The sequence below is a fragment of the Stegodyphus dumicola genome, chromosome 4, assembly GCF_044657685.1.
Source record: "Stegodyphus dumicola isolate Sdum_Otavi_A_Nest chromosome 4, ASM4465768v1".
Classification (NCBI taxonomy): domain Eukaryota; kingdom Metazoa; phylum Arthropoda; class Arachnida; order Araneae; family Eresidae; genus Stegodyphus; species Stegodyphus dumicola.
In genome coordinates this window covers 53,651,902-53,666,143 of record NC_140771.1, presented here as the reverse complement: position 1 = coordinate 53,666,143, position 14,242 = coordinate 53,651,902, and the positions used below count along the sequence as shown (strand labels likewise).

Sequence of the window (14,242 nt, the reverse complement as noted above, 5' to 3'; positions counted from 1 at the left end):
GACCTCTACCATTTTTCACGCCTGCAGCTACATCTTGCTAGTGCTATCTTCCATTCTGTACAAGACGTTTGAAAGAGGTTGATCTGTTTTGGACTCGGGCCAGCAAGTTTCAAGGCCGAAGGCTTTGAAAAACTACCAAAACGTTGGCAGAAAATAATATATTTGTGTGGTGATTACTACTACCCATACTGAAGGTACTGCTTTCATGTTTTTTTCCTAACTTAAGGATGGTGCTGGAAAACTTTTGATGTAACCAGATATTATTAATAAATATTAAAAAGATTATCTGAATTTAATGTACAATAGTATATTAGTTCAATGTATAACACTATATCAATTTGTAATATATATATGTGAAGATATATTTCTCCTTGAAAGAACATGTTAGCTGAAAGCAAACTGAATACTTTTTGGCAGAAAAATTTAAATTTTCTGGCAATCTATTTTTTAAAAGGTTAGTAAATTTTAAGACCTGATAAAAACTTCTCCAAAATTCTTGCATTTTAGAAATATCTGCTTAATATAAGGGCATGCAAATCAAACAAATTATTAAAAATATTAATATGCATAATTTTTCTTTACATATTGACAATCAGCATCTTATTTTTCAAAATTAGACATGAAAAGTAACAAACAAACACAAAGTAATGCTTACATAATACACAATTTAGTTTGTTATTTAAATACAGTCAAAAGTCATTAATCCGGACTCGTCGGGACTTCGGCGATTCCAGATTATCGATTTTTACGGATTACAGATCATAAGTTTAAATCTGGTAAGATGGCATGCAGAAATTACAAAATTAAAAATATGAAACCGTAATTTATGAAATAAAGAACAATTATGATCTAAAGAGTATCAAAATTTACAAAAAAAAAAAAAAAAAAAAAAAAAAAAAAAAAAAAAAAAAAAAAAAACTTAATATTTATTTGTTTACTTTATTAAACATTTCTTTCAACGCGCGCATGCGTAAAGCATACATTACGCATAGTCGAAATTAGAAAATTGGAACCAGAAAACTATTTGATGTGTACTTGTGATATTTATAATGACGAGGAATTTGATTTAAATCATATCAAAGACGGAGTACATCGAGATGAAATACTACATTTAGTAAGGAATTATAAGCCAAAAAAATAAAAACATCTGCCCTAAAGATAAGGATAGTGCTGACTGATCAACTTCCAGTTCATTGCATGCCGCGATCCCCCCCCCTCCCCGCCCCACACACGCAGAGCAGCATGAAATTGATAAACAGATTTTGGAATGGTTAGATAAACAAAGGATATGCCTTTATCCATTTTTTGCAGCAATTCCACTTTTTGTTTAATGGACTTCGAAACATACTTTCGCTTTGTAGATCCTTTACATATTACTAAATATATATCGGAAATTCTATTTCACATAATCAAAAGTTCAAGCTTACTTTTATAAAATTGCCCTAACAGTCTGCAAAAAATAATAAGCCGGATCCAATTCGAAGATTGAGGAACAATGCAATCTGCAACATTAACTGAATTAGATAATTTTAGCTTAGCTTATGCCATCCATTATACATTAAATGCGCATGTGCACACGCAAATTCGCAGCCGTAAAGGTGTTACGCGCACGCGTAAACGTGACACATGCGCAGAAAGTTTGTAGCTTTGAGGTCCGGATTATAGATCATTCCAGATTACGGGTGTCCGAATTAACGACTTTTGACTGTATTAATGCATATTTAATATTTCTAAACGTAATACCTGAATTCAAGGTTTTAGATTGTAAATTGAAACAAAGCATGCCACTGTAAGAATAATTGAATTATAGTTTCTATATCTTGTGTTATGCATTTCAAATGCATTAATGTTTAAAAAATATCATGGATGAAAATTACTGTTTAGTGATGAATTCTTAGTAAAACGTTTTCTTAAGCATTGACATATATGTAGCATATTTTGTTGCAACTACAAGTACATAAATAATGTTGTACCAAATGATTTTATTCAATACAAAAATATAATTGTATACAATTTATGAGGGTTAATAGTAATTCCACTGATCACCAAATTTGTCATTAAACTTCTTCCTTTCCATTTCATCCAATTTGGGAGCATAATGCTTATATCTGTAAAAAAACTTCAAAGCTGTTGTAAAATATCATTGATTCAAAAAAATAATTAATTAATTAAATAAAATAATAGAATGAATTGAAAAAATAGCATAACAAGAATATAAATTTAATGCTTTACAACCAAGTTAACTTTAAAGAAAGAATATTTTGATATTAGCTATTACATCAACAACAGACTTTATGAATAATTATAGTGACTTTCCTCTACTCAATTAAAAATTAAAGTTATTAATTTTTCTAATATGAAAGTAATTTTTTTTCAAAAGAAATTGTATTTTAATATTTAATAATAAAATTCACACAACACAAATTAAAATTTTAAAATAAATTTCTGTTCCAATTTATATAAATTTATACATCATATTTTAACCATAATTACTTTTCTTGATGTGTAGTTCTAAAGCTGCTAAGGAAGCAGTTTTCCTCATTTTAAAGCTGCATTTTAGAAAAATCTTGCATTTTTTTCTTTTTTTAACAAATTTAAGAATAAATAAGAATAACTAAGGAAAACGTTAAGATACACATTTATCACTACTAATGATTAGACCTCAGAGAGAAAGTGAAGGTAAGAAAATATCTAATTACATCTGCACTATTTCTGTAGAAGCTATTGATAATCCTTCGTTGCCAACAACTAACTTTATGTATAAACTGATGGTGCTTTACTGCTGGAAAGGTAATGGGCCATTGCTGTTTATGTTTGTATAACCTTTTCATGTTGAAGTTACCCATAGGACTTTTTTCTACTGTATCTAGTTCTGACATGAAAGCTTTATTTATAACTATTGAGCATCTTTCTTTTAGGATTCCTTTATAAAATTTGTTATTTTGTGTAATTCCAAATTAGCATTACAGGCATTTTTTTTCAAATTACTGTCCAAAACCCTGTGCGATTGTGATGGATTGTAGATTTCTGCTGAAACACCTTTAATATAATTTTTTTCCCAGTGGGGTCTCTGAGTACTGCAGCACAACTTTTAGTAAGAGGGGAGACCAGAGGTGGGGAACCTTTTTACCATTAGAGGTCACATTTAAATTAAGTAGTAATAAAGGACACCACATAAGTTGTTATACCTATAAATGCATCTTTTGTGAAATTATTATATTTTTTGTATAGTTTTATCAGTTTACGCATTATATAGAAATAAAAAAAAGTTAGTCGTTTATTTATTAAAGCTGCAATATTTTTGCTAGAATATTATTTATTAAAACTACAACGTTTTATATTTTTAGTATTCACATAAAGGTAATAATTTGTTATAATGTTAATCTTTAATTATTATTTAATAAATAAATATATATGTTTCAATACTACTTCAAATAAAAATAATAAAGTATTCTTAAATAAATATATTATTAAAAATACAATAGGAAAATAATAACATTAAGTAGTAATAATATTAACAGAAGTATTTTTAAATACATTTATTACATTATAATGATATACAATAGAATAATAAAAAGTTATAAAAAATTAGCATAGTGTAATATGTATGAAGTGTGTTCAAATGAAAAGGTATGAAACGTTGTAACAACCAAAATCGTTTGAAATTTGAATATGCTGCTTTGAGGTAACATGGTGAGGCATCTCTTGGGATGCTAATATAGTGTCCAGTGTGGTTGTGCACATGTACTGGTGCCTGCACATAATACAGATGAGAAGTAGGCAGTTATATGTTCCATCCAATTGATGCATCAGTATGTATGAGGACATCATGGCATTCGCATAGCAAAATTTGACAATTGAGGAGCAGCAAGGTGTTATCAGATTTCTGACTGTGGAAGGGGTTAAACTAGCTGATATTTATTGCTGGACAATGGCTGCATACAGAAAGACTGTGTGCTCTGACAAGTGAGTGAAAAAGTGGAGAACCCATTTTTTTAAAAAGCTGGGAACGTTTGAGCCATGACCCAAGACCAGGCCATATAAAATGGTAATCACAGGTGAATTCATGAACAAAGGCAATGACCTGATGAGAAGTGATTGGCGTGTCACAAAGTGAATGTTGGCAATGATGTTGGGGACTAGTGTTGGAACAGTGTGGACAACTGTGCATGACAGATTGGGTTACTGGAAAGTATGCACGCAGTGGGTTCCAAAGAAGCTCAGTGAAACGTAAAAGGAAATGTGTATGGGGCTAGTATTGCAACATTTGTTCTGGTATCATGAAGACCCAGCTTTCCTGGAGCAGATCTCTGCTGATGATGAGAGCTGGTGCCATAATTTCAAGCCAGAGAATAAGCGGGACAGCATGCAATGGAAGCATGAGACATCATCTTCCCCTAAAAAGTCCAAAACTGTGCCCTCAGCAGGCAAGGTTACACATCTGTCTTTTTCAAGATCTGAGGTCTGATAGTCATCAAATTTCTTGAGAACAGAAAAACCATTAACAGTGATGTATACTGCGAAACACTCTGTAAGCTACCCATGTCCATCAAGAGCAAATGGTCTGGGCTGATCATAAAGGGAGTGATTCTACTCCACGATAACGTATGCCCATACATTTCCAATGTCACACAAAGTGAATGACCAAGTTCAAGTGGGAGCAGGTTGAGCATCCCCTCTACAGCCTGAACATGTCACTCTGCGACTTCCATGGGTTTGGTCTGCTAAAAAAATCTCAAAGGGAAGCAATTCAATTTGGACAACGAACTCAAGTACACAGTGGAGGACTGGCTCCTCTAACAGCCACAGGAATTCTGGGAACAGTGAATACTTCAGCTCATAAAACAGTGGGATAGTTGTGCTCAGGCTTCTGGTGATGACTTGTGACGTCTTCAGTTACACCCACAGCATCGTTTCATACCTTTTCATTTGAATGTCCCTCATACAATAATTTAAAAATTTAATTTAGTGGGACATTTGCATTTGTTTCTTGCTTGAAAGTAATTGAATATTTGGGTCAAGCTTCATAATGTGCAGTCTTAATTGATGCCCTGAATATGCCTCTGCAATTTGCATTCTTAAACTAGTTTTAATTTTTGTCATGAGAAAAATGTTGACTTGCAGCAGTAATTACTTCTAAAGCAGGAAAGTAAATGGTATGCGTGATCTTGTAGGCATTGATATTCAGCAACATTTTGTCAGATTTCTGTGGGATTCATTCTATGATCAAAAATGGATTTAAAGATACTCTCTTTTCCCAAATCAAATAACTAATCTGTAGTTTCGTATGAGCCTCAGATATAGCTACTAAATACTGTTCAGATATTAGTTTCATAGCAATGCTATCTCCAGGAAGTGTTCTGAAGATATATCCAAGCAAGAAACCAATGTTTTGCAAAATGCAATTTTTTTTTAAATGCTCGGATCTTTGCCACATTTACATATATGCTTCAATTAACCTTGCAAGCAACTATTTAAATTGTTTTGTTTTTTCTGATATCGGACAAAAATTAAAATTCCGCAAAGTGCTTCATCTGATGGATTACAAAGTTTTCCTTTTTTTTTTTTTTTTTTTGAAACAACAATTTTTAATTTGTCATCGTAAAGTTAAAACTTTTATCAAAACCTACCAGCAAACCTTACAGTAATACAGTAGATCAACACTATACGCTCTTTCATCTAAATTTAGCATCTGCAGAAATTCATGATAACACATTGTATCTACACGAATGTAGTTGACAATGACAATAGTTCTATCCAGTGTCTTGCAAAATGGTGAATTTTGTGCAGAGATTTTGTTGATGCAAAATGCAATGAAATGATACCAATTTTTCAAGTTTTTCCTTTTTTAAAGCAATGAAGCCTTTTTTTATACCTCTCATGTAAGGTGTGACATCAGTGCAGGCACTGACATTTAATTGTAATTGATGGCACACTTCTCTGGAGTTTTCGAAAATGTCAACTCCATGAGATTACCAGTTAGAAGCACAAGAAGTTTTTTGTAACATTGAAAATGTTTAGTTACAGCATGAATAAAATATAAAATCTGTGAGAGTCAGTTTTATCAGTGTTTTCATCTAAAGCAATCGAAATATAAACATATTAATTTTATATAAGTGTATGAAGTTGCTCTGTTACATTTTGAGCTACTTCGTGCTGTTGATCTGTTATAGTTCTTTTTGAAAGAGGCAGCTGTTTGTGATCTAATATACCACTGCTTCAACAATATTTTTTACATCACTAAAGAGTTTGCTTCTTTTTCCAAGTATATGTGCTATTTTGCAAGCAGTATCAACTGCAGAGGTATTTCTCTTTACAAAAGGACTAAAAGATGCCTGTCGATGATGCTTTTCATTTTTCAATTTTTTAACTGCAGCTTGTCGAGATTCACTTTCTAATTTGTAATATTTATGCTCTTTATGAGTCAAATAATATTTATTTGCATTCATGTTTTTCTAGGTAGTTAAAACTGTATTGCACAATAAACACACCATTTTGACTTTCACAGAAGTAAAAAAATAATCTAACTCCCACTTAGCATTAAATGCTCTATTTTCATCATTTAACTCTTCTCTTACAGTTTGACTTAATCATGGAAAAACGAATATAAACAATATCTTTAAGAAACTGTATACTTGCTAATAATACAATAAAACTGCGTACTAGTGAAACCATAAAATGAAAGCAAAATAACAACTAGATTCTCACAGTGGGCGTTAGCAATACGAGATGAGATTGTTACAAGCATGCATAAATAACTACAGATCATCAACTCTGCAATATACGGGGGAACACTGAAGGGTTGGGATAGAGGGGGAAAAGTACGTACTTAAACTTCAGGCTATGACAGAGCATAAGAGCTACAGCACTGCAGCATTTTAATTCATGTTACGCTCAACAGATGGCAGCACGTTATTTAATTCTATTAATTTTAAAATTGTCATAATCTATATAATTAAATATTAATTAATACAAGAGCTAGCTTTAATAGAAGAGCTAGAAGCTGCGCACAAAACTCATGAAAGTTGCATATTCCTCACTTGTGGTATAAACTTTTTGATTAAAAAACAAACTTCTGGTCTTCAGACATCTTTTGAATCCTTGACTTTTTATTCAATAAATTTAATAACAAATATAGAATTCAGGAGCGCTTTTAAAACTAAATATATGTTGATAGACAAAAGTTGGTTGGTATTTGATAAAAAAATTGCTATGATTCCTATTGCTTCTAGAATGAGTGCTTTTGTGTGCTTGAGATTTTTGAGTGGACACAATTGTTTGTGTACCTATCCTTTGCAATTAGAAGTTCTAAATTCTCCAAATTGTGTTTTGTATATTTTTCTTTTGTGCTTTGCACTTAAATGTTCTGGTAATATTCAGAAAAAGTAGTGAACACTAGGTAAAGTGATGGCTTGAGAACTTAAGTACTGTATATGTAAGTGCCATAATTATTAATGATATTTATAGATGTGAATATTCATGCACGTTCGAAGTAGAATTTTGCTGGAAGTAACATTTCATTGTCATATTAAAAGGAATTTTACCTCTTCAAAATTTTCTTTGTTAACCTTTCTCTTGCACTAGTCCGAGGAACATTAATGTTGGTTAAACCACACTTTTTCTTTCCTTGTTTTCCTTTTACCTGCTTTCCAGTTTTTGATTTCTTGCATGGAATTTCTAAGTTCAGTCCAGTTGCTGATTCAATGTCTCGTAAAAGCTCAGGATCTTGCCAATCAGGAACAGCTATATGATGGCCAAGGAGAGGGAAAAAATCATTAATTAGAAGACATATTAAACAAAATTAAAAACAAGTCCTTTTTTAAAAATTTTATAACAGTTCCTTGTTTCTTTCTCAGAGTCTTGAATTTAAGTTGCTAAGAAATATGGAAAAATGATCTAAATCAGCAAATTTGTTCTTGAGATCTTTGTTAATTTTACACACACCCAAGCACACACAAAAACTTCTTGTATTTAACTAATAAAAAGTATAATGAATCATTTATTAATTTGTATATTTAACTTGTCATGACGATACAAAATATTAGCCTTCTTTACAGAAATTTCACCACTTAAAATGTTTTGAACATTTTCCTAGAATTTTGGACCTCACCAGTGGCGTAGCTAGGGTGGGGCAAAGGGTGTCATCCATTCACGGGTACAGCATCTAGGGGGGCACCAAACTGATGATACACATTTCAGAATGAAAAATTTTCCATTCTTGGAACACAGAAAGAAGCGCAAAATCTTTAGGTGTCCCTGGGCGCTTAAAACCTTAGCTACGCCTCGGAACCTCACTGTATTTAAATATCAGCAGTTGGAAAGAAAAAATATTTAAACAACAGGTACTCATAGCATACTTTTGTAAACCTTCAGAATGTAACAGTTCAAAGTTAATGCAGGTCAAAGCTAAAAAAATTATTCAAATTATATTGGAAGTTCTTATCAACTTGGAAGAATTTCAGAAAAATTCAAATTCACTGAAAAAAGAACATACCTGTAGCTGAAGATTGAGAAGCGGGACTTGATGTACTTTTTACTTTATCAACTGGATTGCCTTGTGAATCTCGTTTTATAATTTTCCCATGAAATGGGCACTAGAATTGAACAATAAAAGTTATTAAAATTTTATTCATAATAAACTGCATACCATAAATAAATCCTGAATCTGTACAATATGCAAAATATAAAAAATAGATAAATGTTTTTTGATCATTTAATTGTCACACAACCATATATTGATTCTCTGCCATAAAAGGGATGCTTATATTGAGGACTTACAAAAGAAAAGTCATTATAATGTCAATCATTCTGTCATCGGTAATAAACCCTAAGATTATAACTATGAATGTTTTGAATACAGTTTTCTCTTATACCTTTTTAAAATTACATTTTTAGGAAGTTTCATATAAATATACATGTTCTTATAAACCAGAAACCTTTCAGAAAATTTAATTTTGTTAACTTTTAACAACACTAAGATATGCATTTAAATATTAAAAATGTATTGTTATTTAGAATATATGAGCATTTTTGATTGTATGATAATAATATACAGAAAATTATTTTTTAATCCAATTCTAAACAAGTTCTTTGAAATTATAATTATTTCAGTACAGTACATTAAAAATAAGCATAACAGAAAACAAAACAGAGCAAAAAATGTATTTATTGCTATATAAATGAGAAAGAATACATAACATTTATTTACTGTTAGCTCAATAATTATTAATAATCTAATAACATTTACTGAAATGCTTAGGCAGTATTACGTCTGTTTCCATTTTAAGTTGTAAGGATTATGTTAATTTTATTAACAGTTAAATTTTGAGTTAAATTCCTTTCCTGTCAAATTCTTAACTTCAACTTACTACTTTCTGGCCAGAACATAGTTTAGGAATCACGTTTGAATAAATATTAGTCCCGTTCACAAGAGCAGATTCGACCAGTAGCGAAAACCAGTTCTTCCAACGTGTCCCGTTCACATGGAACAAGCATTAACTGCCTCGCCGAATTGGAAGTAGAACTTGGTTGAATGTTCCTTACCTTTCGGGAGCAGGGCAAATGGGGAGATTTCCCGTACTATACTGCGCGGTTCACTTAATTTCAGTTACTGCTCGCTGGACTGTCAGCGAAACAATCGCGCTTATAGATGTCTGGAGATGTGATAGCATCCCCCCAAAAATTAGATAGAACCCTACAAGGTACGGAAATTATAGACAAATACAGACAAGGTTATCTGATGCTAGGTATTCCAGAAATATCGTTCAAATTAAAACTAAAGTTAAGACAAGTGCATTTCGGCTTCAACACGACAAGAGACTCGGTACCTTTTGAATGATTTTTTTTTTTAAGCATTTTCATCTACTTTTTATGATTATTATTAAATGGTTTTGTGAGACAAAATAATTTTAAGCTGAAAAAAAGTTTTTGCTAGTATTTTTTTAAATTTAAATTTTTGAAGAAAAATTTTACAATTAAAATGTCTTTCTTCTCCTACAATTTTCAATGTCTCCCACCAGTTTTTTATTGTATTGATTAGAGTGTTCTTAATAACTTCAAGGAATGATTTTGCAATTAATGAATTAGTTTCTGAGAAAAAAAATACACTTTTATCTAAAATTTTTAAAACAAATATGATCTCAGTCACATTTTCATTTCAAATAATTTTTTCCTTTCAGTATTTTGCAAAACCCATCCTTGTTTCTATAAAGTATATAATTTTAAATAAGCAGTAAAAATAATAAAAAATTTAGTCCATACCTGTATATGTTTTAGGACTTTAAGTAAAAGGATTTATTGAAAAAAAAGTGCAAAAGGTTTCTCAGTTTGCATTTGCAGTTTAAAGAATACAATATGTCTAAATAGGCATTTAATCATTTCAAATCTTTAAAATTTTATTACTGAATTTCAATACACACATTTGTATATAAATCAAACCTAGTGCTATTTATTCAATTGGTAAATATAAACATAAATTACAAACATTTTTTTAAAACCTTATGTGGCCAGAAAAATTTCAAACTCATAAAACGCAAGCAGAATATTTCTTTGCCTGTTTTTGTTTTGTAAAACACGTTTAAAACAATTTTAATACATTAATTAGTTAAAATATTGTTGCGTGCGTACGGGTTTGTAATAGATTGATAATAGCTCGTAAATGATTGTCATTGCACTCAAATCCGTTGATGGCTTAATTAAATTTATTTTATCAACAGAAACACTTCAAAGTTCTGGTTTTCCACAGAAATACTCGTACAAGTGTTTAGAATATCACTAAGTATAATCAGTAGTTATGCTCCAATCTAATAAGAACGTTAAACACAACGGAATGCAAAAAGCATCTTAAGAGAAAGTTAACTCAGAAATATCTCCAATCTCACGCTGAACTAACAAATGGTAACAATAACAACTTACATAGCATAAATAATGTCCTAAAAACAGTGTGGTATAATGAGATTATTACTTTGAAACCAATGTTTCGAATTGATGCCCAAGAACCAATATTCCCCATTCTGCTTCATTGCATATCTTTCAAAAAAGTAAAAAAATCATCCAATTAATTTCCTTTATAATTTTTTTTAAATGAGAAAAGCTTGTTTTATAAGCTGTTAAAATGTTGGAAGTTTGTAACCGATATATTTTTAGATATGAAATTTTAAAATTAATGGGTGTCAAAAAGTCTAAAAATATGAACGATTTTCAAAAAGTCTCCCAAAATATTTTTTTAAAAAAATTTATGCTAAAAATTTCATTTAATTTTTTTTTCCTCCACAGTGTGTTATGGTGCAAACTATAATATTCTGAGATTCTCAGTTTATTTGTTAATATTTGCAAAAAGTCTTTTCAACTTTAAATTTGAAAAAAATCTAATCCTCTAAAAATCAAAAGCGTGACACCACACCCACAAGCAGTGTATGTACAAAGTTCGAGTTCTATATCTTATCGGGGAGCATTTTAAAAATCCATGACCATCTTTTAACCGTAGCGACAAGCACCAAGAATGAACTAAATAACAGCTTATGAAATAATAATAATAATTAAAAAGCATATATTTTTCAGGAACCATTACAAAAGTTCAGGTACCAGTTGCGAAAGTACAGATTACAAAATTAACAATAGTAAACAACGTTAAAAATGTGTAAACAGTATTAGAAATCTGCCAATTCGGAGACGTGATTGTTCACAGAGGCTTAGGTGTAAAGGGAAAGGAAGACAGTGGTCTTCTGAACGGGTCCTAAAGACGAAACTCTTTCATGTCTCCTTTTTCTCCCCTTGCTAACGGCAGCTGTGCGAAGGAGCGTTGCATGTGAACGGGGCTATTGAGGAGGAGCAGTATTTAACCGCGAAGTGCTACTTGCTGAGTCAGAGAGAATCAGAGTTTCTGATTAGCGCATGTGTCCGCTTTGCTGGCTACGCTCTTTCAAAGCTGTTATTACGCTCGGCCATACTCAGGCCCTTGATAGCTTCACAGTCTAATAGCGATAAGGGACCAAGTCGGTTAGAATCTTGATAGTTTCGGCTATATCTCTTTAGTTTAGATTAGTTTTAGTTTATTTCTTAGCCTCTTAAGTTCAAGCCCAAATGTCGGCTTTTACTGTACACTCCAAAACGGAGTTATGTTAAATCTTATTTGAATAATAAAGGGTTATTTACCCTTCCATCTTGTTGTTTCTTGCCACACGAGCTTAAGCGATTATTCACTTAGCAGTTCTTAAGATTCTTCATGTTCAAATGTAAATTAGAATTTACAAAAGGAAATTCTAATGAGGAACTCTACAAAGTCTAAGAAAAATTACCAAACTATAAAAAAAGTCCCAACATGATATGTACTTTGTATCTATCTTTCCGTGGACACAGCTTTCCACTGGGTAAAGGGGCTCGACAAGACCATTTCACAGGTTCAAACTTTCCACTAAAATCAATTTTTCTTGTTCGAAGGCTTGCTATTTGAACCTACAAAAAATGTTATCCAATTACTACAATTACATTGAGGAATAAATATTAAAAGCATTTTCGTTTCAATCAATAGCATAATGTCATTTATATAAATATTCATATGTTTACTTCTTTAAGAGCTTCATTCTCCTCACTGTCATCATCTTTTGTTTCCCAAAATTTATGGAGAGAATCAAATCTAAAGGATATTCAGAATTAGTAAGAAAGGAATTCTAAGCAGATTTAACAATTCAGTGATTAAATCAAACCAGGGTTGCCACTCAAACAGGAGAATGAAATTCCCTGACTTTTCCAGGTGCGTTTCAAGAAAATTCCAGTCTATCCGCATAATGTACGTTAGCTACGCTAAGAGGTAAATTATGGTATTACTTGTATTGTGTAGCACATTCACTTAATTATTCAATAAATCCCAGAGGATATTTATTCTTAATTATTCTTGGTATACTTTGTTTGATAATTTTGTTTACTTTTCCACTTAAGAAACTTAATAAAATTTAAGATATATACATTGGATAACAAATGTATGTTTTATTTAATTATTACTTATGATCATCATCAGTTCAACATGAGGCTAATTCGGTCCTTATAAATCACAATGCAATGCTAAATAGTTAGGTTAGATTTTAGGTAAATTTAATTTGTGTGAGGTATGTTCTTAAAAAGCACCTAACACTTGAAAACACAAATATAATTATAATAGTTGTTGTTTTCTCCATTGAAAATTGAGATTAGAATCTTCCCAACCTGGAATAAAATAAGGCTTTTTTTGCAGACATTCTGCAGCTAAACGAAAGAAAGAAATCTATTTTAATAAATTGAGGTATTTTATATTTATTTCGCAGCATACATAAGAAAAAAATATGTGCATTAAATTTCGTGATGGTATGTCATCATACTGCTAGAATTAATTTCAAGATTATGCCAGAGAAAATTTCCTGAAATTTAGAAATATTATTTAGTAATAATTAATAAATTTAGAGGGAAGAAGCATCATTAAATTATATGAATAACATAAAAATAAAGATAATTACTTAAAAATTGAATTAGAATAATCAACGATATTTTAGCGAATATAGTTATATTACATGGTTAGCCTAGATGACAGATTACTATTTTTTATTTTACTGCAAAATGGCAAGGTATTTATTAAAAAGAAAAGTTTAAAAAGATTTTGCGGTAAAATTCTAGTATACGGTAAAGCTTTGGCACGATTTTGAAAATTGTCGCCAAGACCAAAATGACCCGTTTACTGCGCATCATCATGTCGCCAAATCCATACATGGAGATTATTTTAACCAAAAAACGTCTATGCAAAGAATCTCTAATTCTTTGGTCTATGTAAAGAAGAAAATTTTCCATACAAGTAAAATGCTAACGCCGCTAGAATGCGGAGGGAAAATTTGCCAAGGGATTTGGCAACGGAACCTGGCGGCCAGAATTTCCCTCTCCGCGATGTGTACCGGAAATTGAGAAACGTGTTAAGAAGAAACGTTCTTTGACAAAAAGAAAGCTACGAAAATCCGTTTTTAAATTATTGCGAAAAATCCAAGAAGAAACGTTTTATCAAAGGACGTTTCTTCTTGGATTTTTCGCAATAATTTTAGAAACGGATTTTCGTAGTTCCCCCCCCCCTGAAAATTACTAACCCATGAATTAATTTACTTGCGCCAAAAAATATTTTCTTTTAATTTAGAGTTTAACTACTTGCGCTAATACTAAACTTCACGGTTGCGGTGCCGTGCGCTACAATATAGCAAGTGGTAAAGTGTCTCATTTACGCCGCTCC

The 14,242-nt window shown here is 31.2% G+C and overlaps 1 protein-coding gene across 3 annotated transcripts in view; it reads right to left on the bottom strand.

Moving 5' to 3' along the window:
* Positions 1–1,962: 1,962 nt before the first annotated feature.
* LOC118200314 (UV-stimulated scaffold protein A-like) overlaps positions 1,963–14,242 on the bottom strand; it is a 74,996-nt gene continuing 62,716 nt past the window's right edge. For all 3 annotated transcript variants that reach the window (XM_035372268.2, XM_035372270.2, XM_035372269.2), the window contains exons 12-16: positions 12,565–12,634; positions 12,331–12,453; positions 8,495–8,594; positions 7,545–7,743; positions 1,963–2,108 (exon numbers count right to left, since the gene is read on the bottom strand). In XM_035372268.2, coding sequence (XP_035228159.1) covers positions 2,024–2,108; positions 7,545–7,743; positions 8,495–8,594; positions 12,331–12,453; positions 12,565–12,634 — 577 coding nt within the window. In that variant the 3' untranslated portion in view covers positions 1,963–2,023. The remainder of the gene's footprint in view (positions 2,109–7,544; positions 7,744–8,494; positions 8,595–12,330; positions 12,454–12,564; positions 12,635–14,242) is intronic.